Below are 25705 nucleotides of genomic sequence, written 5' to 3' on the forward strand. Positions count from 1 at the left end.
TTTTAAAATAAAAATGAGACGAGCCTCGCCAAATAAATCACAAACCGCCGAGGCCCTCAATAAAATACATAACCATTGACTAGACTTTGGATTTGGCCGTTTAATGAACCTTCACGGCCTCTTCCTAAAATAACAATATGTTAGACTCTTTAGGACGCGCCTTAATAAATCTTACCTTTTTAAACTCGGGTGCACATTTATGTGACCCAAATCCAATTCTCAACGGAGTCGAAATGTGTTTCTAATCACGGGTACATTGATTGTGACGTGGTTCGAGGTGCGTGTCCATGACGTTGCAAATTCATTTTAAAAAATAAAAATGAGATGAGCCTCGCCAAATAAAATAAAAATTGCGGGGCCCTCAGTAAATATTTGTTTTAAAAATTGTTTATACTTCGGGATGGACCGTTTAGTAAAATTGCACGATCCTACCCAAAATAAATACGCTAGTCGCTTTAGGCGCGCCTTTAATAATTTAATTTCCTTAAACTCGGGTGCACATTGATGTGACCCAAATCCAAATCTCAACGGAGTCAAAGTGTGTCGACGACCACGGGTACATTGATTGTAACATGGTTCGAGATATATTTTTATAACGTTGCAATTCTTGATAAAAATAACAGTAAATGATAAAAGCGGTTGAAAGATAAAATTTGCACATAAGTTCATATTGTATTTAAAATCAGATAAATAAGCCAAATATAACAGTTGAGCGACCGTGCTAGAACCACGGAACTCGGGAATGCCTAACACCTTTTTCCGGGTTAACAAAATTCCTTATCCGAATTTCTGGTACGCAGACTGTAATATAGAGTCATTCTTTTCCTCGATTCGGGATTAAAATTGGTGACTTGGGACACCCTAAATCTCCCAAGTGGCGACTCTGAAATAAATAAACCAATCCCGTTTCGATTGTCCTTTAATTGGAAAAAACTCCCTTGCACCCTCTCGGGTGCGGAAAAAGGAGGTGTGACAGGACTTCCATCCAAATCATCATGATATTATTAGGAGAGAATACCTTCGACAATGTCCTTGTCAACCTCGGCTTCATAACTTTCCTAAAACAAATTTTTCTGGATCAATGTGTCGATTTAATCCTAAATGGTTTGATGATGAATATCATGATTGGTTGGAGTACAGTGTAAGTAAAGATGCATCATATTGTTTGTATTGTTATCTATTTAAAGATAATAATATTCATCAAGGCGGAGGTGATGTATTTTCAAGTATAGGGTTTAAGAGTTGGCATAAAAAGAAAAGTTTTGATAAACATGGATCGAGTAGCATTCACAATGAGTCAAAAAAGAAATGCCAAGATTTGCGGCAACAACGGTCTATTCAATCTTCATTTGAAAGGCAATCTAATCAACTTAAGCATGAGTATTGGATTCGCTTAACTGCTTCAGTTAATGTAGTAAGGCTTCTTATAACTCAAGGATTAGCATTTCGAGGTCATGATGAATCTAAGTCTTCACTTAGTAGGGGTAATTTTCTTCAAACTCTCTCATGGTATGCAAAAGTATGTGATAACATTCGTGATTATGTACTGGAACATGCTCCTCAAAATGATCAAATGACTTCTCCAATAATTCAGAAAGACATTGTAACTGCATGTAAGATAGAAACAACTAAAGCTATAATTGAGGAACTAAATGGTGATTACTTTGCCTTGCTAGTTGATGAATCTTTTGATACGTCCCGCAAAGAGCAAATGGCGATTGTCTTACGGTATGTTGATAGAATGGGATTTGTGATGGAGCGACTTATTGATGTAGTTCATGTTCAAAATACTTGTGCTTCATCTTTGAAGAGTGCAATTGTTAATTTACTTGATCAACACTCCTTAAGTCTATCATATGTGCGTGGACAATGTTATGATGGGGCAAGCAATATGCAAGGTGAGATTAATGGTCTTAAAATGTTGATTAAGAGAGAAAGTAGATCAGCTCATTCCATTCATTGTTTTGCTCATCAACTCCAACTTACCCTTGTTGCGGTTTCTAAGAAATGTCTTCAAGTGGGGGAACTTGTAGTATTGGTTTCCAATATTTTGAATATATTAGGATCTTCGTTTAAGCGTATGGATGAATTTCCAGAATCTCAAAAAGAAAGAATTCAAGAGGCATTAGATATGGGTGAGCTTACAACTGGTCGGGGCTTGAATCAAGAATTTGGTCTTTCAAGAGCATGTGATACTCGTTGGGGATCTCACTTTAAATCTTTTAATAATTTTATTCTGATGTTTGGCTCTATTCTCGATGTTCTTGAATTGCTTGTTCTTGATGCACATTCTACAGATGAAAGAGCCAAGGCAATGGGATATCTCAGGGCTTGTCAAACATTTGAGGTTGCATTCATGTTACATTTGATGAGAGATATTTTAGCAATCACAAATGAGCTCAATAAATGCTTACAAAAAAAGAGCAAGACATTGCAAACGCCATGCTACTTGTTGAAGTAGCAAAGAAAAGGTTGCAAAAGTTAAGGAAAGAGGAATGGAATTCTCTTATTGCGGAGATATCTGCATTTTGTATCAAATATGATATTTTGATACCTCAGTTTGATGAGCTATACGTTAGTTCTTTAAGATCACGTCGTAAACCTGATGACTGTACAGTCTTACATCATTATCGGGTTGATGTATTTTGCAAAATTATTGATTGGCAAATTCAAGAACTTAATGAACGTTTTGACGAAGTGACAACTCATTTGCTTCGTGGAATTGCTTGTTTGAATCCAATTAACTCATTTTCAAGTTTTGACATCAGGAAAATAATGAGAATGACTGAGTTATATCCTGATGACTTTGATGAATTTAGTATGGGTGCTCTTGAGAATCAACTTGCAAGTTATATTATTGATGTTCGTGATGTTGATGAAAGATTCTCCGATCTACATGGGCTTTGTGATCTTTCAAAAAGATTAGTTCAGACAAAGAAGCATTCAAATTATCCTCTTGTATTTCGCTTAGTGAAACTTGCTTTGCTTCTGCCCGTTGCTACCGCATCCTTTGAAAGAGCTTTTTCGGCGATGAAGTTTATCAAGAATGACTTACGAAGTCGAATGAATGATGAGTTCTTTAGCGGTTGTTTGGTGCCTTATGTAGAAAAAATTGTGTTTGATAGTATTTCTAATGATGCTATTATTAAAACATTTCAAGATATGAAACCCCGTCGAGTGCAGTTGTAATAATGTACTTAGTTATTTTTTGTTGATCTCATTAGTCATTAGGTCCTTGTAACTAATACAAGACTTGTTTTTTGTATTTTCTCTTTTGAAAGTCTTGTTACTATGATATGTTTATCTTAACACTATCTTTGTGTTGAGAACTTCTCTTTCTATTAATAAAATCTGTTAGCATCTATTTTTTTTTTTTTTTGGTTTTGGTTGGCTAGCTTCATTGTGTATTTGACTTTTAAAATTTTTGAACCCCCTTCGCAAATATCCTGCCTCCGCCACTGTACCCGTCCACCCCCACCCACAGCTTAAAATAAAAATAGTCGATGGAGGAAGAAATTAAGTCATCACGACCAAAGAAGAGGAGAAGAATATAGTTATATTACCAAGCCTCGAGAAAACCAGGTTCCTTCCTCGGAGGAGGAGCAGCAACATACATTGGAGGAGCCATCACTGGAGGTCCCTTGTAATAACCTGTTACGACGTTAATCCACATTACTATATTTACTGCACCAACTTTTGCTCTCTGTGGTTAAATTAAAAGTTCTAATTCATTTTAATAGGTTAGGGGCTGAATCTATTACATTATGGTTATTATTGGATCAACCTTAGATTCAAAAAAAATTAAAGAAAAAAGGATCAGATTTAGATCGTTGATACACAGAGGCGGATCTAAAATTTTTAGTACATGAGTGTACTACTAAAAAAAGAGAAAAATATATTAAGTGAGAATTGATCTTTATTACTCTTGGTAAATAACTCAATCTTCAACCAAGTGCACCATTCAGTCTTCTTGAGCATGAGTACTGCCAAAAGTTAATATTATACTAATTTCAAAAAATATGTACATAAATATCTAATTTTACGAAGAGATCATAGCTTCACATACCCCATAATCCCCTATAATAAATCCGCCCTTGTTGATACACAAACACTTACTTTTTGAGATATTTGTTTTTGAGAAATTAACTTAAAAAGCCGTCCTCCCAAATAAAAGAAAAATAACCGTCAAATATATACATATATATTATGTACTTAAATTAGTGAGTGTATATATTTTTGAAAGCCCTTTTCTACCAACCTAATATATACTGGCGAGAGAAGTGCAAGTAGTCAGTTAGTAAGAAGAATTCAGCTGCAGCAGGGTAAGGATAAGCTGGCTTTGTCATTTGGAGACAAAGCTTGTGCTCAATTTCTTTGTGTTAAACTGAATTTTGGGGACAAGCAATATAATTCTGAACAAGAAAAAACAGCAGAAAAACGTTGTACTTAGCTAATATTTTTTTAGAAGTTCTGTCGAATTGACACCTGGGTCGTTATCCACTCTTTTGCTAACAAAAACGATTATACGCGGCAGAAGCATGTTATAAGCATAACTTTAGAATCTCCCCTCTGGGTTAAGTTATATAAAAAAATATTTATTTGTTTAACCGAAAAATAACTTTTATGGTCAAAGCAAATATTAAAATAATTAATAGGATTTCTAATAACTAATTTTACTTCACTTTTCTAAATATAAGAGAATAAGAAATAATAGAAACTAAATATTCAATGAGTACTCTTATAAGAAAAAATAGAAGAAAAAAAAAAGAATCTTATTGATTATTACAGCCTCTTCCAAGAATTGAGAGTAAGAATCTTCAATCAAGCAAATAAATAAGAGTAGAAGACTAATTGCATATATTTGTGAATTCCTTGATGATCGTACAAAGTATGGCAAAGGGTGTTTATATAAGGATACATTATGTAACTGCTTTCCTTGCTTAATTCCTGCCCGTTACTAACATTAACTACATTAATTGCTCATTACTCAAATTATTCGTAATGGTTATGATAATAATAAATAATAGCGTATAATCAGCGATCATGCTAATTCCTTTTCTATATTCGCAGCCGTCGATGAATCTTCCTCTTTTACAATCTTCATGCATTTCGTGGCTATCTCTTATTTCTCAATTGGAAGGTACGATATCTTTTGTAAACAATACCCACAGGTATTTTTCCTGCACCTCATCATTCTTTTTTATTGATCTTATTCAAATGACATCTGTCACCATATCATTAACCTACGTGTCATATAAATTTTTCCACCCACCAATACATTATTTAGTTGTCTAAAATTTGTTGGGTGGCGTTACTCAATACATATGCTGATAAAAGATATATACGTATAAGTTATCCGGAAAATGAAAGAGAACATCGAAAAATGGAGAAGAATTAGAAAGGAGAATAAAGGTACTAGATAAATTTATTTTCTTCAATTCATTTAACTAAGCAAGAGAATAAAAACTTTTGAAGATCCACTAATTCCTTCTTTTTTGCATTATTCCTTGATTGACATGTTAAACAACAACTCGATTGGACAATGTGGAAATGCCTAATAAAGATAAGGATAATTGTGTGGCACGCAATGCTCATATGATTAAGGAATCTTTGCACAAATAACTGGTCATATTTATTATTTACTTTTTCTAATCATATATATAAATTATACATTAATTATACATAATTATCCACATATTATACATAAAGTATGCATATATTATATCCTCATCGGCTATTCTTAATTTAAGCGTTTGGGTGAGCGGCTATTTCAGTTAATTCTTCTATAATTAATGCTTTGCTTCGTGTGATTGGTTTTGTTAGGCTATATGTCCTTTGCAGCTTTCCAAGCTTTTCTCAACATTAGCCATACTGATGGATTGTAAAGATTCGGTTGCTGATTGTTAACATTGTTGAAAATAACCTCAGAAGCGGTTATAAATGCTGTAACAAAACTTCATAAGAAAATATCTTGAAAACTCTAGAAGAATTGATTTAGGTCTTAATCGGTGAATCCATTTAACCGTGAAAAAGAAGGGAATAAAAAGAAGTGGGGATTGTGGCTCTTTGCAAACTTGTTTTTAGTTTTAAGACCCTATATTTTTTTTTACATATGGGAAATTTACTTTTACACACAAGAGATTTGTCTTTTACACGTAAATTGTAAGGGACATGATATACAAATAGCACGAGGGCGGTGGGTTAAATCCAGGTATTCAAGGCAGGAGCAGAAATGGATAATACAATTAATGAAATGGTAACTCTCTCAGAGAACAAAAAAGAGTTCAATAATTAAAAGAAGATAATTACAAGATAAACTCCCAATACTGCTGTTCCTAAAGAACTTATTTACATTACAATTCTTATTATTTTGGTAAAAAGCAGAAGCAACACCTTAATTACTACCACATACAGATGATAGAGGGATCACAGCAACACTCATCTATCAGGCAACAACAACACAGAGCTGCTAGGCTGCAATAATTCACAAAATTAAAAAAGAAAAGAATTTTCTTAAAAACATCTTTTAGCCAAAAAGGAAAGAATTAAAATTGTAAACACACGAAAATGAAAATTTAGAAAAAGAGTTTAACTTTACAACATCGCAAGATTTTCACACTATTTTGTTACTTAAAAGATGAGTAGTAAATAGAGATAAATTGTCCATATAAATTGAAATAAATAAGCTTAATAAGAAGGCAAGTTATATTCAAATGGGCTGATAGTGTAAAAAATTATATATCTACTCCTTGTGTATAAGCTAAATTCATTGAAGAAGAAAGGGTAAAAACTTCATTTTTCTTGATTTTCCTTATCACACTAGTATTGTTAAAAATTTCAAAAGAATATAATCTCTTCATATATCAATAAAATTTAGGATGGTGGAAGAAGGAGCAAATTAAAGCTTACCATCCTTCAAGAAAACCTCTGTTTTTCTGAGGTGGAGGAGCAGCTGCATATGTTGGTGGCGCCATCACTGGAGGAGGAGGCCCCTGATAATAACCTATATTTTAAAAAACACAAAAAATGAAATATACTCAGCTCAACTATTGTTTTTTAGCAATTATAACGATAAATGAAAAGAAGGGGGTAAAATTTATTATCCTGTAACAAGGATGTCGCGAGTGTAAGTCACAAAAATAGCTTTTTGCATAAATACAAGATAACGAGTTCAAGTTGCGAAAATATTTTTTTGCAGAAATATATAATAAGACTCATACATACATACATACATACATAAAAATCATTGTGATCCGTTTCTTCCCCACTTCTTGCATTGTAGAAGGAAAACTTAGTATACTAGACTGTCTTTTTATAAAATGAATATAAAAGAAGAACATATAGATATGTTATTACCTTGAGCTTGAGAGGGGTATGGATAACCATATTTTGGTGGCTCATTCATGTCTGATAAACTCACTAATTAGAAAAGTAAAAAAGAGAAAAGAAGAAAGAGAGAGGGAGGTAGATAATTATTGATGGTATATGAAAACTACGTACAGCTTTATATATAGTTTCTTATATATAAATAAATATTCTCAAAAAAAGAAGAAGCTTTTGGCGACAATATAATTCGAATAGGATTCCTTTCAACTCTTGTTTGTTTAGGTACAGATTTGGATGGCGAAAGAAGAAGCAACTGGAGAAAAGTGAAAGGGTCCTTAGCTTGCACTTGTCAAATACTGCAGCAGAATGACTTGTTCCTTTAAATAGTGATTATTATCCTCATTAATGTTCTCTGTAGAAACATGTGGCAACACAGCAAGGCTACGCTGCCTTAAATACTTCAACTGCTGCCAACTTCCTTGTTGAATTTGATGATTATGAGGAAATTAAATTACAATACAAAGTATGTGTTGCATATATAAATTTACATCACTTAATCATAATTGAACAGTATATATTCTTAATTTACTCCCTTCGCTTCAAAACCATTGTTGATTCAAAATAAGTACTACATTAATTAAGATGTTATTAATTATTTTATTTTAAAATCTTACCATTGAAGATAATTAAGTTGTGTTCAAAATTTCTGAATATTTATTTGATGCAATATGAATGTAACACTTTCAAATAAACCATAAAGCATACCTTTTAACAATAACATTTTATTAGAACCATAAATTCTTCCAAATATTGACCAGTCAGTTTAGAATAATCGAGCCCACAACCACATACACTGGATTTAACTAAAATGGTCCCAATTTTATCGACGACAATAAAATAATACATACATTATATCACATTACAATCATACAACAATTTTCTCATAAATTTTGAATTAATCCAAGAGGAAGCATTGACTTATGTAATGAAGCAGAGAAGATAATGGAGTGAATCTCGAAGGGTCGATAGTTGGATAAGGCAATTATGAACGGTAGGTAAAGGATCTAAATGGTGGGTTGAAGTTTCAATATCAATTTTTTTTTTTAATTTTTTTTTAACTACAAAAATATACCCCAAGGGTGTGGTTTAGTGATCGATAAAGTATGATAAAAATCATGAGGTACACATGCCGAATTTGAACCCTGTTATTTTGAGATCACATATAGTATTCTGAATTTGCCTCAATTTAGTATTGCTCCCGCGGTTCACATCGAAATATTCCCAAATTCAATCTAAACGGACTCAAAAGATATTAGATGATTTATTCTTATATGATAAAATAGTCGAGGTGTGTGTGTTTAACCAAAAATCTGAGTCTTTGATCAAAACTAGAAATAAAGAGAAATTCGGGTTACTGATAATCTGGAGAGGAAAATAATAGAAGATTTCTGAGAATAATAAAGTAATAAGTAGTTTTGTATTTCAGTGTAATCTCAATAATATTTCATGTCCTTACAAATGTTGAGTCCTTCTCCTTTTATAGTTGATTCTAGGAGAAGATGTAATGTCTTTGTCTTAATGAGGCAATTATGAGCAATAAATGACATTAAAAGAAACGTTACTGTCACACCTCCTTTTTGCGCGCCCGGCCCCGAAGGGTTAAAAAATGCGCGAGGGGAGTTTTTCCAATTTAAGTGACAATATTCGAAATGGAATTATTTATTTAATTCAGAGTCGCCACTTAGGAAAGGTTTGGTTTTTGGTGTCCCAAGTCACCGGTTTATCTTGAATCCCAAATCGAGGAAATTTTCGACTTTTCCAAATGAAGTCTGCGAACCAGAAATTCTAAGTAAGGAATTCTGTTGACCCGAGGGAAGGTGTTAGGCACCCTCGAATCCCGTGGTTCTAGCACGGTCGCTTAAATTGTTATAATGGCTAATTATCTGATTTAAATACATGTTGTGACTTACGTGCTTTTATTAAGTTTAAACCGCTTTTATTATTATCATTTATTTTATAGAATTGCAACGTCGTGAAAATGCATCTCGAACCACGTCACAATCAATGCGCCCGTGATTGTCAACACATTTTGACTTCGTTGAGATTTGGATTTGGGTCACATCAATGCACACCCGAATTTAAGAATGTGATTTAATTAAACCGTGCCTAAAGAGTCTAACGTATTATTATCTTTGGGGAAGGCCGTAAAATTCACTAAACGGCTTGTCCCAAATTCTAAGTATTTTTTATGGTTAATTATCGAGGGCCCCGCACTTTGCATTTTTTACTTAGCGAGGCTCGTCTCATTATTTTAGAAGAGGATATCCTAAAGTGACTACATTTCTATTGTGTTTGTCTCTAATAAAACGAAAGAAAGAGGATTACATGCTGATTACATGCTTGACCAACTTCGGATCCTTATTTTACTATCTGATTTTATGAGGCGTGAATTATTTTGTGCTTTATTTCATGGATGAACAAACTTTGTTAATTTGATAAGGGAGATTGTAAGCAAACAAATAACACATACTAAATTTAACATTAAACAAACCTTAAGCTTGAATTTCAAAATTAACTTATCGGATTAATTAACAAAGTCATGGATGAAAGACTACTATTAATTAGATTCGAAAAATGCCTATTAGTTTTCCTCAAAAGTCACCGCATTATTTCGAAACAATGAATCTATATTGAAGCCCATATCGAACCTATATAGGAACGAGTAATCTAACAAAAGGGTTGGCATACATTATCACCCTGTTATCGTAACGCTACATGAGAATTAGTTTGGGTACACTTATCTTGAAATTAAATGGAACCGTATGTAACAGATTTGATAGTTCAGAGATCTAGACAAAATACGTACGGATGCTTGCCATGATTCTATGTTATAATGTCATAACTAAAACAAAACCTAATGGTTGTATGCATTAAAACACGTCCGATCTAACAAACAAATGCTATCTAGTAGTTCGCCTCAAATCAGAATGTATGTTAACCCATACAGAGTATTTGTAGTTTGAAATTAAACAAGTACAGGCCAAACTAGCATTCGACCTATTTTGAATACAAGTATTGTAAAGTAAAAGATGTTCAGTTCTTTATTTCTGCTTCAAACTTCAAACTTTCAACCAACAAGGTTTCAGGAGTGTGTACCTGGGAATGCTTACAATCGAAGAAGAAAGGAAGTCAGTAGAATGACAATGGCAACAGAAACGGCAGCAGTAACAGCAGGTAACAGATAGAATAACTCCCAGTGCAGGATACAGTTAGAGTCGATGGAAAAATGGCAAAAAGACAGCAGCAAACAATGCAGTAGAAACAAAACTCCAAGACAGGTCAAATCCAGGAGAAACAAACAATGTGAATCCACCAATGAACTCAGCTGATACTTGAAAGAAAACAGAGTTGATTGAACAGGTTGAACGAACTGAGAAATCACACGAACAAGGAAGAAACAATTGCTGATTTTCTGTATATCCCTCCCCCTATCTCCTTTCTTTTCAAAATCCAATATCAGTCTTCAGTTTTGAAATTATACTTGAGTTATCAGGAAAAAAAACCTTTTCCAGTTTTTTACTGTTTTTTCCCAGAACTTCCAGTTCTCAAAAATTCAGTCTCTGTTCTTTTTTTTTATCTCTGTGTTCTTCTCCTTTTATAAGCCTTAACATCAGCCCTTTGACAGCCTGTTAGACCAAAAGAACACCCCTCCCATGTGCTATCTTCTTTTCAGTTTCCACTTAGCTATTTAAGTATTAACCCCCCCATCACATTCCCTGGCAGACTTACTCTTTTAAATGAGGTTTAATACTTCTTAAACTAAAGCAGGGTAATGGGCAGCAGAATATATCTGACAGCATATGTTGTCAAACTATTTTTAAATCAAAAAGCCCTTTATGCAGGAACCAGGTTGTGCACAAATGCACCTGTGGTGCAAAAATGCACATGTTGTGCACAAGTGCACATGACCTCCAATTCAGAACTGTAACTAAACAAAACATTCCTTTGGCATTTCTGATTCAAATTAACAACTATAAGTAAACAAACTCAGTTCCTAATTGATTCAAACAAATGCTTAGCAGAAGTAAGTCGATTTGTTATTGTTCGGACAACTGAAACTAATTGACGACATATGTCGACTCGGCTATACTAGTTATAACACATACAATCGAAACCAAAATCAGACATTTAATCAGTATAGGACACATGATTCGAATTGTACTGACTAAGCAAAATTGTACTCGAGGAATCAGTTAGTCAGTTCAAATTTGAAAATTAGCTAATTGCACAACACACACATACATACACATTATCAGAACAAATAGAAGAAGGACTCAAGACACCGAGGTTTAGGCAAAGCGGACAGGATACAGTTGATAAAATTCGAAACACAAATTTCACAACAACATGAACAGCCTTTTAAACAAACATGGACTAACAGAATAAAGAAAAGAAAACAAAACTCACCTTAAATCCCGAAAAATCAAAAAACCTTAACTTGGATTCGAACAGACCTTTCTTAAGGCTGAACGGACTTTAATCGAAGTGTTTCTCAGATGAGAAACACTTCGATTAAGGTCCATTAGACCTTAATCTCTTGGTTTAAACGAGATACGGACCAGTGACGAGGAACCCTAAGGTTCCAAAGATTAGATCTGGGATTCATGCTTCCCTGGTCAGATTCGGACCAAACCAAGCATGGTTTGGTCACGAGGGGGGTCTGGGGAGTGTCTGGTGTGAAACTGGGGTTAAACGGTGCAAGTCAAGTTCCGACTCGAATCTTCAAACGAAGATTCGAGAAGGTGGGAAGGGATTCGAGTTAAGTAGTTAACAGATCCATGTTCAGGATGGCAAGGGGATTCTATGGTGTTAAGGGTGGGGTTACCGGCGTCCATGCCGCCTGCTTTCATGGTGAAGAATACAGGGGCGGCTAGGGTTTTGGAGGGGAAAGGGATGAGGACGAAGGTGACCTAAGGCTGGGGTTCGGATGGGGGGGCAGGGTAAGGTTATGGGTTTATATAGTTAGTGGATATGTGGATCCTGGCCATTGGATGAGACGTGATGAAGGGCCAGGATCCTTCAACTAACGGGGAACGGTGTCGTTTCGAGGGTAAAGGGTTGGGGTCGGTCCGGGTGAGACGGGTCGGGTCTGTTAGTGGGTACGGGGTGTGAGATCTTGGCCGTTGGATTAGTTTGGTTTGAATGGTTGAGATGGATCGGCATTGAAACGACGTAGTTTTGGTGTTAAACTACGTCGTTTTGTGGCCTGGGGGTGGGCTGTTCGGACTGGTGGCTTGGGCCGTTCATTTGGGCTTCATATTTTGAAATGGGCACGGCCCAAATTCATTTTAAAACAAATTTTTATCCTCTTTTTCTTTATTTCTAACTTCCTAAATACACAACCTAATTAAATAAAAACTAAGCACCATTAATTAACACTTAATATATTTATTTCACGCGTATAAAATGTTAAAAGTAGGTAAAATTAAACAAGGCAACAAATCAGGACAAAAGAAATGCGTATTTTTGTGATCTCCCCTTTAACAATCGGATTACGGTTCACATTACGCACGACACATACATTTTGTATTTTGTTTTAATAAAAATGGGCAAAAATCATAAATAATTAACAAAGTGCCATGTAAAATCCAAATTTGTACAGCAGGACCATTTGTTATTATTTTTTTAATTCTTTTGGAGCGATTGTCGCGTAAGACAAAAATCACGTGCTCACAGCTTCCCCTTTTTGTTCGGAAACACGAAGGGTTTTCGTGCAAAGATAAAGTGAGTGGATATGAGCAACTTTTGCCTATGGACTACTCCGTGTGAAGCATTTTTTGAAAGATTTGACCGAACCTTTGCTCCAAAGGTTTCTTACATATCCTGGGCTAAACAGGAATCAGGTCAATGTAGTTCGGGAAGTTTTGGTAGCTGGGACTACCATGGGATTGCGATGCTTGCTGTTACTGCTGTTGCTGTTGTCACCTGCTTTACTGACCGCCTTATTACAACCAAAGAAAAATTGAAACTGAACTAAATACTTATATGCATGTCAACTGCTAGTTACAAGATCCCTATCTATGATTCTTTTGCGACTTGATCATGGATCTTAGCTGATTTTGCTTGGAGACTTCGATCTGAATCTTGATGCTTGCGAGTTGTAGGTGCTTTCTCACTCAGGGATACTCAGTGAGACGTGATTGGCAGAGTTCAGGACCTTAATCAAATGTAGGAGTCGATCTGCCTTCCATTTACTCCGATATCTCGGGACATCTTCTTTTTGTCTTTTTCTTCTTTAGATTCTGAGTTGAGACTCATCTCGTGGGTCATTTCGATCCGTGTGGCTCGAGGTTAGACCTGCGGGAGAAAACAAACAAACGAGCGAAATTTTCTGCCCCAGTTTCACTAGGAAAATTTCGTGAATTATTCGCCAGAAAGTTCATAAAATTGATGAAGGGAGATAAAAATGCTCAGTTCAGGGTTGGAGCCCTAATACCGAATAGATGGGGAGAAGTTCAGTTCCTAGAGTTGAAAACTCTAATACTGACCAACTAGGGAAAAGTTCAGTTCAGGGTTGGGGCCCTAATGCAGACTAAAGGAAAAGTTCAGTTTAGGGTTTAAAACCCTAATGCTGACTAAAGAAAAAGCTCAGTTTAGGGTTTAAAACCCTAATGCTGGCTGAATGGAAAAAGTTCAGTTTAGGGTTTAAAACCCTAAGGCTGATTAAAGGAAAAAGTTCAGTTCAGGGTTTAAAACCCTAATGCTAACTAAAGGAAAGATTCAGTTTAGGGTTTAAAACCCTAATGCTGACTGGAAGGAAAAAGCTCAGTTTAGGGTTTAAAACCCTAATGCTGGCTAAACGGAAAAAGTTCAGTTTAAGGTTTAAAACCCTAAGGCTGATTAAAGGAAAAAGTTCAGTTCAGGGTTTAAAACCCTAATGCTGACTAAAGGAAAGATTCAGTTTAGGGTTTAAAACCCTAATGCTGACATGCATGAAAAAAGATCAATTTAGGGTTTAAAACCCTAATGCTGGCTGAATGGAAAAAATTCAGTTTAGGGTTTAAAACCCTAATGCTGACTGGAAGGAAAAAGCTCAGTTTAGGGTTTAAAACCCTAATGCTGGCTGAATGGAAAAAGTTCAGTTTAGGGTTTAAAACCCTAAGGCTGATTAAAGGAAAAAGTTCAGTTCAGGGTTTAAAACCCTAATGCTGACTAAAGGAAAGAGTTCAGTTTAGGGTTTAAAACCCTAATGCTGACATGCATGAAAAAAGCTCAGTTTAGGGTTTAAAACCCTAATGATGGATGAATGGAAAGAGTTTAGTTTAGGGTTTAAAACCCTAATGCTGAATAAAGGGAAAAGTTCAGTTTAGGGTTTAAAACCCTAATGCTGACTGAATGGAAAAAGTTCAGTTTAGGGTTTAAAACCCTAATGCTGACTAAATGGAAAAAGTTCAGTTTAGGGTTTAAAACCCTAATGCTGACTAAAGGAAAGAGTTCAGTTTAGGGTTTAAAACCCTAATGCTGACTAAAGGAAAGAGTTCAGTTTAGGGTTTAAAACCCTAATGCTGACTGAATGAAAAAAAGCTCAGTTTAGGGTTTAAAACCCTAATGCTGGCTGAATGGAAAGAGTTCAGTTTAGGGTTTAAAACCCTAATGCTGACTAAATGAAAAAGCTCAGTTTAGGGTTTAAAACCCTAATGCTGGCTGAATGGAAAAAGTTCAGTTTAGGTTTTAAAACCCTAATGCTGACTAAAGGGAAAATTCAGTTTAGGGTTTAAAACCCTAATGCTGATTGCATGGAAAAAGGTCAGTTTAGGGTTTAAAACCCTAATGATGACTGCATGGAAAAGCTCAGTCTAGGGTTTAAAACCCTAATGCTGGCTGAAAGGAAAAAAGTTCAGTTTAGGGTTTAAAACCCTAATGCTGACTGCATGGAAAAGCTCAGTCTAGGGTTTAAAACCCTAATGCTGGCTGAAAGGAAAAAAGTTCAGTTTAGGGTTTAAAACCCTAATGCTGGCTAAATGGAAAAGTTCAGTTTAGGGTTTAAAACCCTAATGCTGACTAAATGGAAAAGTTCAGTTTAGGGTTTAAAACCCTAATGCTGCCTGAATGGAAAAAGTTCAGTTTAGGGTTTAAAACCCTAATGCTGACTAAAGGAAAAAGTTCAGTTTAGGGTTTAAAACCCTAATGCTGACTGAAAGGAAAAGTTCAGTTTAGGGTTTAAAACCCTAATGCTGACTGAATGGAAAAAGTTCAGTTTAGGGTTTAAAACCCTAATGCTGACTAAAGGAAAAAGTTCAGTTTAGGGTTTAAAACCCTAATGCTGACTGAATGGAAAAGTTCAGTTTAGGGTTTAAAACCCTAATGCTGACTGAATGGAAAAGTTCAGTTTAGGGTTTAAAACCCTAATGCTGATTGCATGGAAAAATTCAGTTTAGGGTTTAAAACCCTAATGCTGATTGCATGGAAAAGTTCAGTTTAGGGTTTAAAACCCTAATGTTGATTGCATGGAAAAGCTCAGTTTAGGGTTTAAAACCCTAATGCTGGCTGAAGGGAAAAAGTTCAGTTTAGGGTTTAAAACCCTAATGCTGACTAAAAGGAAAATTCAGTTTAGGGTTTAAAACCCTAATGCTGATTGGATGGAAAAGCTCAGTTTAGGGTTTAAAACCCTGAAAGGAAAAGTTCAGTTTAGGGTTTAAAACCCTAATGCTAACTAAAAGGAAAATTCAGTTTAGGGTTTAAAACCCTAATGCTGATTGCATGGAAAAGCTCAGTTTAGGGTTTAAAACCCTAATGCTGACTGCATGGAAAAGCTCAGTTTAGGGTTTAAAACCCTAATGCTGGCTGAAAGGGAAAAAAGTTCAGTTTAGGGTTTAAAACCCTAATGCTGACTAAAGGAAAAGTTCAGTTTAGGGTTTAAGACCCTAATGCCGACTAAAGGAAAAAAGTTCAGTTTATGGTTTAAAACCCTAATGCTGACTAAAGGAAAAAAGTTCAGTTTAGGGTTTAAAACCCTAATGCTGATTGGCTGGAGACAAAGTTCGAGAATACTAAACGATCTCTTTTTTTTTTTGAATTTTCTTGTTTTAGTAGAAGATAAAAGGGAGTTTCGTGGAAACTTACCTTTCGAGTGAATTCATCATTGCCAAAGTATTTCTTGTACCCGTGTACCTTCTTCTTTGGGCGACACCTGCTTCTTGCACGGTTGTCTTGGATTATACATGTTTCAACTTTTCAGACAAAGAACAATTGTTAGTTCGGAAATGACGGTCAGTTTGGTGACCTTGATCGTTCCTGTTGCTTTGTGCGTCCTTATTTCTGTTCCGAAGTCTTGCCGTTGATTGGATTCAAATGGCGAAACTCTTTTGACTGCTCAGGTTTTGTATTTCCAGATTTTGTGATGATTTGCCTCGCAAGGCTCTCTTTTATTTTTCTCTTTTTTTTTGTCCCGTTTTGCTTAGAGGTTCTCAACGGGGATTTTATTGGAGGTATTCTGTGGGGATTGGTACAACAGGAAGCTCTGTGGGGGGAATATTTACAAAGTGGATTCTTTGTGGGGATTTTTTGTACAACAGGGTATGCTGGGGATTTGTTTCAAAGCGGGCTTTCTAGGGTTTGTTGGGGTAAGCTTGTTGGGGAATATTTACAAAGGGACTCGCTGGGGATGTGCTGGGGAAATTCCAACGGGGATTTTTTTTTTTTTATATTGGGGAGACCCTGTGGGATATTGTACAAGGAGAGACTCTGTGGGGATTTGTACAAGGAGAGACTCTGTGGGGATTTGTACAGAGGGAGACTCTGTGGGGATTCGTCCGAAGGCGGACTTGCTGGGGGAAATTTCTCTTTTTCCTCTTTACTTTGAACACCATCAAACATCATGATTCATCAGGCTTGGACAAACGTACCAACGAAATGAGGCGTTTTCCTTCATGAAACGGAATTCCGTGCAACCAAACCTGCCACCTGTACTTTCCGGTATATCTAGGACTTGGGCTTAAACATAAAAGAGATTCGAAGAAAAGCAAAGAAAAGATAAAACGAATTTCAGAAAAGGAGTACCCCCTTCGGGACGAGAAAGACTTATCTGAGGAAGATAATGCTGGCTTTAAATGACATGACATGCTCTTTGGACTGGAAGCCTGACTTTCCATGAGCTTGTGTTTCCCTCAACCAGAACGGATCTGTGATTCCAAACCTGGTGGAACTTTGCCGAAACCTCCTTGGGTGGGGTCACTCTTTCGGCCAACAGCGCCCTTTGCGGGTTTTCGCCAGCTGACCTCTCTCATTTATCTTCCTGTCATCGCTTGATAGCACTCTTTGTGAGTTTTTACTAAACAAGCTCTCTCATTTTGGTTTCTCTACTCCCGTCGCCTCGTGGTGCCCGAAGGTTTTCACCGACGAGACTCTCTCATTTTATCTCTCTCAATTCAGAGTGTGCCGGTCTCCATTTGTGACGCTTATTGGTTTCCCACTATCTTTGGTAATTGATCTGAAGGCTTGTGCTTGGTAAAGAGAGGTAGATGATACTAACTTCTAAACTGCTCGACGTGCCCCGGTTTCAATTTCAGGGTGAATGGGATTTTATTGTTGGTGTGACTGAACCTCAGGGAGAGGCTGCCTACGTATCCTTTCGGAATCAAGTCAAACGTAGTTCAGGCCTCAATCAATGTTTTTTTTTTGTAAGCGGCTCAAAGGTTTTTAGAGAGAATTGGGTGGTGTTTGGGGAGTAGTGGGGAATAAAACCTTCGTCATTTCGAATGCGTCAAGACTACTGGAGTATAATTCAGACGTAGTATCTCTTGACTGCATCTGCATTTACTGCTGTGTCGGGGTCATTTCCTTCTATATCACCTAAATACAATGCTCCTCTCGGTAATATCTTCCTTATGATGTATGGGCCTTTCCAATTTGGAGCAAACTTCCCTTTTGCTTCCTCATGATGCGGCAGAATACGCCTCAGTACCAGCTGACCTATTTCGAAATTCCTGGGTCGGACTTTCTTGTTGTAAGCATGGGCCATTCTTCGTTGGTACAACTATCCGTGACAAACCGCGGCCATTCGCTTTTCATCAATCAAAATCAATTGCTCTAACCGAGTCTTGACCCACTCGCTGTCTTCGATTTCTGCTTCGACAATGGTTCGAAGCGAAGGAATTTCTACCTCTGCCGGTATTACAGCCTCGGTCCCATAAACCAAAAGATAAGGAGTCGCTCCTACTGATGTGCGTACCGTAGTGTGATACCCCAACAATGCAAATGGTAACTGCTCATGCCACTGTCGGGAACTTTGGATCATTTTCCTCAAAATCTTCTTGATGTTTTTGTTCGCCGCTTCCACAGCACCATTGGCTTTCGGCCGATAAGGAGTAGAATTCCTATGCGTTATCTTGAATTGCTCGCATACATCTCCTATCAAGTGACTGTTCAAGTTTGCTGCATTATCTATATTGATAGTTGCAGGAATACCGAAACGACAGATAAGATTTGAGTGTACAAAATCCTCTACAGCTTTTTTAGTGACCGACTTGAGAGTGACAGCTTCTACCCATTTTGTGAAGTAATCGATGGCAACCAGTATAAACCTGTGTCCAATCGAAGCCTTTGGTTCGATTGGTCCAATGACGTCCATGCCCCAGGCGACAAATGGCCAAGGTGCAGACATGGGATGCAGCTCCGTGGGAGGTGCATGAATCAAATCACCGTGCACCTGACACTGATGACACTTCCGAACGAAGCTAAAGCAATCCTTTTCCATGGTCATCCAGTAATAACCTGCTCGAAGGATTTTCTTTGCTAAGACATACCCGTTCATGTGAGGTCCGCACACACCTGCGTGTACTTCGTGCATGATCTTTCTTGCCTCCTCGATATCGACACATCTTAGAAGATTGAGGTCCGGGGTCCTCTTATACAACAATTCACCGCTCAGAAAGAAACCACTTGCATGTCGCCTAATGGTCCTCTTTTGATCTCCAGTAGCGTGCTCGGGGTATTCTTGTGTCTTCAGGAACCTCTTGATGTCATGGTACCAAGGCTGCGTATTTGATCCCGCCTCGATTACATTGCAGTAACCGTGTCTTTCCTTGATTTGGATTTCCAAAGGATCGACGTGGGCGTTGCCTGGGTAGGGTAGCATTGAAGCCAGAGTAGCGAGTGCGTCTGCCAGTTCATTGTGACACCTCGGGATATACCTGAACTCTATTGATGTAAAGCGCTTGCCGAGGTCCTCCACATGCTGTCGGTAAGGGATAAGTTTGACATCCCGAGTTTCCCATTCGCCTTGGGCTTGCCGGATAATCAGGTCAGAATCTCCCATAATCAGTAAGTCTTCGACATCCTGATCGATTTCCATATGCATGCCCATGATGCAGGCTTCATACTCAGCTGTATTATTTGTGCAAAAGAAACGAAGTCTAGCTATGGCGGGATAATGCTGACCAGAAGGCGAGATCAAAATTGCCCCAATCCCTACACCCTTGGCGTTCACGGCTCCATCAAAGAACATCTTCCAAACATGAGCTTCCTCCGAGACCACTTCTACGGTGTTTACTTCTTCATCTGGAAAGTAGGTATCCAATGGCTGGTATTCCTCATCGACCGGATTTTCGGCCAAATGATCTGCTAGCGCCTGGGCTTTCATTGCCGTGCAAGTGACATAGACTATGTCGAATTCCGTAAGCAAGATTTGCCATTTAGCCAGTCTCCCAGTAGGCATTGGTTTCTGAAATATATACTTCAAAGGATCCAACCTGCTTATGAGGAACGTAGTGTGGGCTTGGAGATAATGTCTCAGCTTTTGAGCAACCCACGTGAGAGCGTAGCATGTCCTTTCCAGCAGAGTGTATTTGGCCTCGTAGCCGGTGAATTTCTTGCTCAAGTAGTAGATTGCTTGTTCCTTCTTTCCGATTATGTCGTGTTGCCCGAGGACGCAACCGAAAGAGTTCTCCAAGACTGTTAGATACAAGAAAAATGGCCTCTCTGGTTCTGGAGGGACCAAGACTGGGGGATTCGAAAGGTATTCTTTGACTTTATCAAAGGCTTCTTGACACTCAGTTGTCCATTTAATCGCCGCATCTTTCCTTAACAGCTTGAATATGGGCTCACACGTGCTTGTCAGCTGGGCAATAAACCGACTGATGTAGTTCAACCTGCCCAACAGACTCATCACGTCTTTCTTTGTTCTCGGGGGAGGCAAATCTCTGATAGATTTTATCTTAGTTGGATCTAGATCGATACCTCTCCTGCTTACGATGAAGCCCAAAAGTTTGCCTGACGGAACTCCGAAAGCACATTTGGCTGGGTTCAGCTTCAAGTCATACTTCCTTAATCTCTCGAAGAACTTCCTCAAGTCTTGGATGTGATCATCCTGCGTCCTGGACTTGACTATCACGTCGTCCACGTATACCTCTATTTCCTGATGCATCATGTCATGAAAAATGGCAGTCATGGCCCTCATGTAAGTAGCCCCAGCATTCTTCAAACCAAATGGCATGACCCGGTAACAGTAGGTGCCCCAAGGCGTGGTGAAGGCAGTTTTCTCGGCGTCCTCTTCATCCATCAATACCTGATGATACCCAGCGTAACAATCTACGAAAGACTGTATCTCGTGTTTGGCGCAATTATCAACGAGGATGTGGATGTTGGGCAGCGGGAAATTATCTTTAGGACTTGCTCTGTTCAGGTCTCGGTAATCTACACATACCCGAGTTTTCCCGTCCTTTTTTGGTACTGGAACCACATTCGCCAACCATGTTGTATATTGGACTACCCGAATCACTCCCGTTTTCAGTTGTTTGGTGATCTCCTCTTTAATCTTGTCACTGACCTCAATTTTGAACTTTCGTTGCTTTTGTTGAACTGGAGGACAATCAGGATGAATCGGCAATTTATGAACCACTAGATCAACACCTAGTCCCGGCATGTCATTATACGACCAAGCAAACACGTCTTTAAATTCAAAAAGAAGTTGAATTATCGCCTCTCGCGTTTTCTGGTCCGTGTGAATGCTTATCTTGGTCTTCCGGATTTCTTCCGGGGTTCCTAAATTTACCGGTTCAGTGTCATTCAGATTTGGCTTAGGTTTATTCTCGAAATATTCCAACTCTCGGTTTATCTCCCTAAAAGCTTCTTCCGCATCATATTCTGGTTCTGGGTTCATTAATTCGCAGTTAAATAGCTCATTGTGATCTGGGCGTGAAGTCCGCAAGCATGTCATATTTAAAGCCGCATTATTATAACTGAAAAGAAAGATAAAAGGAAAAATAATAAAAATCAGAACAAAAGAAAGAATGGGAAATCAATGATGATTTTTTTTTATTTTCTTTGGAAAGTTGGAAGACAACACTGTTTACAACTTAGGAATTCAAAACAACAATTGAAAGGAAGAAAACGTTCAAGTTATGTCCTGGAGATAACTTGTGACACAGGAAAGGTGGCAGGACAGGTCTACCCGGACTTCCGTCTAGTCGGGAATGGCGTGGCCTCCCAGTTTTGAAGTTGGGCGTTCGGCCCCATGTACAGCATCTCAGCAGTGCTTGTGCCTTCACCTGGTTGAACCATGTGGACCTCGTAGAGCATCTCTCTCATCGCCCCACATATCTCCTCGATTTCCTCAGCTGTGAAGACCTCATCATCTTCTTCTTCAACGTACCTTGGCCTGATGAAAGTTGCATATAAATCCGGCAATGGTTGAGGTAACTTCCAACCCTCATTTCTCCTCTTCTTTGCCCACTTCTGGAGTAGGTTTGAAGCCTAGTCCAAAAGGTTTCTTGGTGACTGGCAGGTAATGGGTTCTGTTATTCCCTGAAGGGTTCGTCCAAGCCCTTTCCCTGGCCTAAATCCGTGCCGGATCATCTCTTTGACCACCATAACCGAGGCGTTAGACAAGAAAGGCTGGGGGCATGGTATTCCCTCTTCGCGCTGCTCTGCCAGTACAATCTCAAAAGCTTGATAGACCGTATGTTCGCTCCCTTCTCTCGGTTCCAGATATGGGATGGATGGGTCCCGATAAATGGCATGCTCATCTTCCCCATGGACCACGATCTCTCGGTCTTTGTACTCGAATTTTACCATCTGGTGAAGAGTGGAAGGCACGGCTCCTGCCGCATGGATCCAAGGTCTGCCAAGGAGAAAATTGTAGGATGTATCCATGTCGAGCACTTGGAATGTTACTTGAAATTCGACTGGTCCTATGACCAACAACAGGTCTATTTCTCCCATGGTATCTCTCTTGATGCCGTCGAAAGCCCTTACGCAGACATTGTTGGGTCGGATTCTTCCGGTCCCAATTTCCATTCTTTGTAGCGTGGAAAGCGGGCAAATGTCAACACCTGATCCCCCATCCAACATTACCCGTTTGACATAGTAGTCCTTGCATTTAACTATTATATGCAAGGCCTTGTTGTGTGCCGCTCCTTCTGGGGGTAAATCGTTTTTGCTGAAAGAGATTTGGTTGACGGCGAAGAATCTTTCTGTCATCCGCTCTAATTGCTCTACCGAGGTTTCAACTGGCACATATGCTTCATTCAGGGTCTTTAGTAAGATCTTTTGATGCTCGGTCGACCTCATTAACAATGACAGCATGGACACTTGCTCGGGGTACTTGCGCAGTTGATCTATCACTTCGTAATCCGGCATTTTCATTCGTTGGAAGAACACTTCCGCTTCTTCAACACTTACGGGCTTCTTTGGCGGGAAGCGCCTTTGTGTGGCGTTGTTCAGTTCTTGGGTATTTGAATACCTTCCAATGAAAGTGTTTTCTGGAAGTTCTCCCATGACCTCTTTACCTTTGTACATTACCAAAGTCTTTTGATAATTCCACGGCACTGTGGACGGGTTGGTCATTGGCTTTTGTGGCACGCGTCCGATAACCACTGGCTCATTCAGCCGAGGTGGTTGAATCGTCTCCCGGACCACATAGGCCCCTTTCGGCACGTACATAGGTTTTGTCTTTTTGATTCCGAAGTTCTGCGTCTTCTCAGCTCGACCTCGTGGTACGTAAAGAACTTTATCCTTTACCGGCACCACTTTCTTCTCCACCTTCTTTTCAGGCTCACTCTTTATAGCCTTGGCCTCCTCCCCCTTTTCTGGTTTCTGGTCTGTTTCAGGCCTTTTCCCCGTGTCGACAATGGCAATTATAGCTTTCAAAGCAGGGTCGAATTCTTTGTCTTCGCAAATCATTCCGATCAGCGGCCCATTATTATGAGCAGGCAATGGATTGTTAGTCACATTTGGGATCTCTTATTCCCTTAGCACTATTTGCCCTTGCTCTATCAAATTCTCGACCACTCTTTTCAACGACCAGCAGTCATTTGTATCATGTCCCTCGGCCCCTGAATGATAGGCGCATCTGACTCCAGCTTTGTAAGAAGGTGACGTCGGGTTTTGCCTTGTTTGAGGGATTGGTTGTAAGAAACCCAACTGGACTATCTTCGGGAACAAGGTTGAGTATGGTTCACCGATGGGCGTGAAAGTCCGCCTTCGGGGTGGCTCTTGAGGGCGGAAGTTATTCTGCGGGGGTTGTGGGTTATAGTGGTTGCGGTAAGGAGGCTGATTTCTGGGAGGTGGAGCTGGGCCTCGGTTGGCTTGTTGTGGTGGATGGGCATAAGGTTGGGCATTCATGACCATATAAGGTTGATGAGCATATGCCAAATTGGAGTGGGGGTAGTAGTGTTGTGGGGTTCTTTCCGGGAAACGGGGCCTAGGATGACGATACTCCCTTGCTTCCGAGGCTGCCATTGTCGTTTCTTCTTTCTTCTTCCCTCTTGTCATTCCTCCGGACCCGCTTTGGGCGGCCTGGGAGGTTGCCCTTATGGCTGCTTGACTCAGAATCCTACTTGTTTTCAGACCATTATCTACCATCTCTCCAATCTTGATCGCTTCCGCGAATGGCTTACCCATGGCTGACATCATGTTTTGGAAATAGTTAGATTCTTGAGCCTGGAGAAAAGTAGTGACCATTTCCACTTCATCCATGGGAGGCTTCACTCTTGAGGCCTGTTCACGCCACTTAATAGCATATTCCCTGAAGCTTTCTGAAGGTTTCTTCTTTAAATTCGACAGAGAATTTCGGTCTGGTGCAATGTCGATGTTATACTGGAATTTTTTCACAAAATCTCTGGCGAGATCATCCCATATATGCCATCGGGACATTTCCTGGTCCATATACCATTCCGAAGCTATCCCTACTAGACTTTCCCCAAAATATGCCATTAGCAGTTCTTCTTTTCCGCCGGCTCCCCGCAATTGGTTGCAGTATTTCTTAAGATGTGCAATGGGGTCACCGTGCCCATCGTATTTCTCGAACTTTGGGGTCTTGAAACCCGCTGGCAGGTGCACGTGAGGGAACATGCATAGGTCGGCGTAAGAGACGCTCTTCTGCCCGCTCAATCCTTGCATATTCTTCAAACTCTGTTCAAGGCTTCTCATTCTCTTGGCAATCTCATTTTGTTCTGCAATTCTGGGATTCTGATCCTGCCCGGGTGCAAGCTCACACTGAGGTAGTAGAGGATTAGTGCTGGCAGCGAACCTAGTTGGTTCCATTGAGAACGATGGTGCTTGGAATGTAAAAGAGGATGAGTCAAAGTTTGGTTTGTACGTGGCAGGTTGTGCCGTAATCGGGCAAGGTGATGCAGTAAAGATGTTCATGCTTGCATCGGTGGCTGACATTCGGGGATGAGGCTCAGAAGGCGATCCAGCAGAGAAGGCTGAGGTGGCTGGGTACCCGAATGGGGTAGCAGGATAATTTATGGGGACATTAGAAGTCCCACTTGACCTGGAGAATAATTCAGGGAATCCGGGGAAGACACTCGACGGCTCTTTCCCATTATTCCAGTCGTCCAGCATTTCCAACATGCGGAGCCGTAGGATTCAATTTTCCTCCGCAGTTGCGGATTCAGGTGTGAGGACGGCTGAGATCGAGCTCTCCTCGGAAACAGGGATTGTTTGCAATGGAATTTCTGAAGACATTTCCACACTTCCTTTTGACCTGGTGAAGTAAGTGTGAGTACTGCTTCTGGTCCTAACAACAGGTAGTTGAACACTTCTCCTTGACCTCGTGAAGTATGAGTGCGAGGCCAGACTTTCACCAAACCAACCGTCTTTTCAAAAACCCTGGATACTCAACGACAAACGCACGATTAATTTGCAGCAAAAAACAGATAATTAATCTCACGTTGGTCATGATGCACCTATACAGTTAAGTGGATTACTACATGTTTGCTACGAGAGCATGCGTCATTCCGGCATTTTTCCTCTTTATTAGTTTTCCCCTTTTTATTATATTTTTTTTTGTTTTCTTTTATTATTATTATTTTTTTTTATTTTGCAGTAAAAGAAATGCGACCGGATCCGATGAGGATTGCCTATGTATCATGATGCC

At 39.0% G+C, this 25705-nt stretch overlaps 1 protein-coding gene and 1 long non-coding RNA gene across 2 annotated transcripts; one reads left to right on the forward strand and one right to left on the reverse strand.

Annotated features, from left to right (window-relative positions):
* The first annotated feature begins 1081 nt into the window (after nt 1–1081).
* LOC142162399 (uncharacterized) lies at nt 1082–3189 on the forward strand. Its single transcript, XM_075218751.1, has 2 exons — nt 1082–2347; nt 2425–3189. Exons 1-2 carry the CDS (start codon nt 1082–1084, stop codon nt 3187–3189), a joined length of 2031 nt encoding a protein of 676 aa, XP_075074852.1.
* Nucleotides 3190–6219: 3030 nt separating this feature from the next.
* On the reverse strand, nt 6220–7495 carry LOC107765000 (uncharacterized). Its single transcript, XR_001643355.2, has 3 exons — nt 7357–7495; nt 6910–7003; nt 6220–6474 (listed from the first exon to the last, which is right to left on the reverse strand). It is a non-coding gene; the product is annotated as an uncharacterized LOC107765000 (long non-coding RNA).
* Nucleotides 7496–25705: the final 18210 nt, after the last annotated feature.

The sequence above is a fragment of the Nicotiana tabacum genome, chromosome 7 (assembly GCF_000715075.1).
Source record: "Nicotiana tabacum cultivar K326 chromosome 7, ASM71507v2, whole genome shotgun sequence".
NCBI classification, from domain to species: Eukaryota; Viridiplantae; Streptophyta; class Magnoliopsida; order Solanales; family Solanaceae; genus Nicotiana; species Nicotiana tabacum.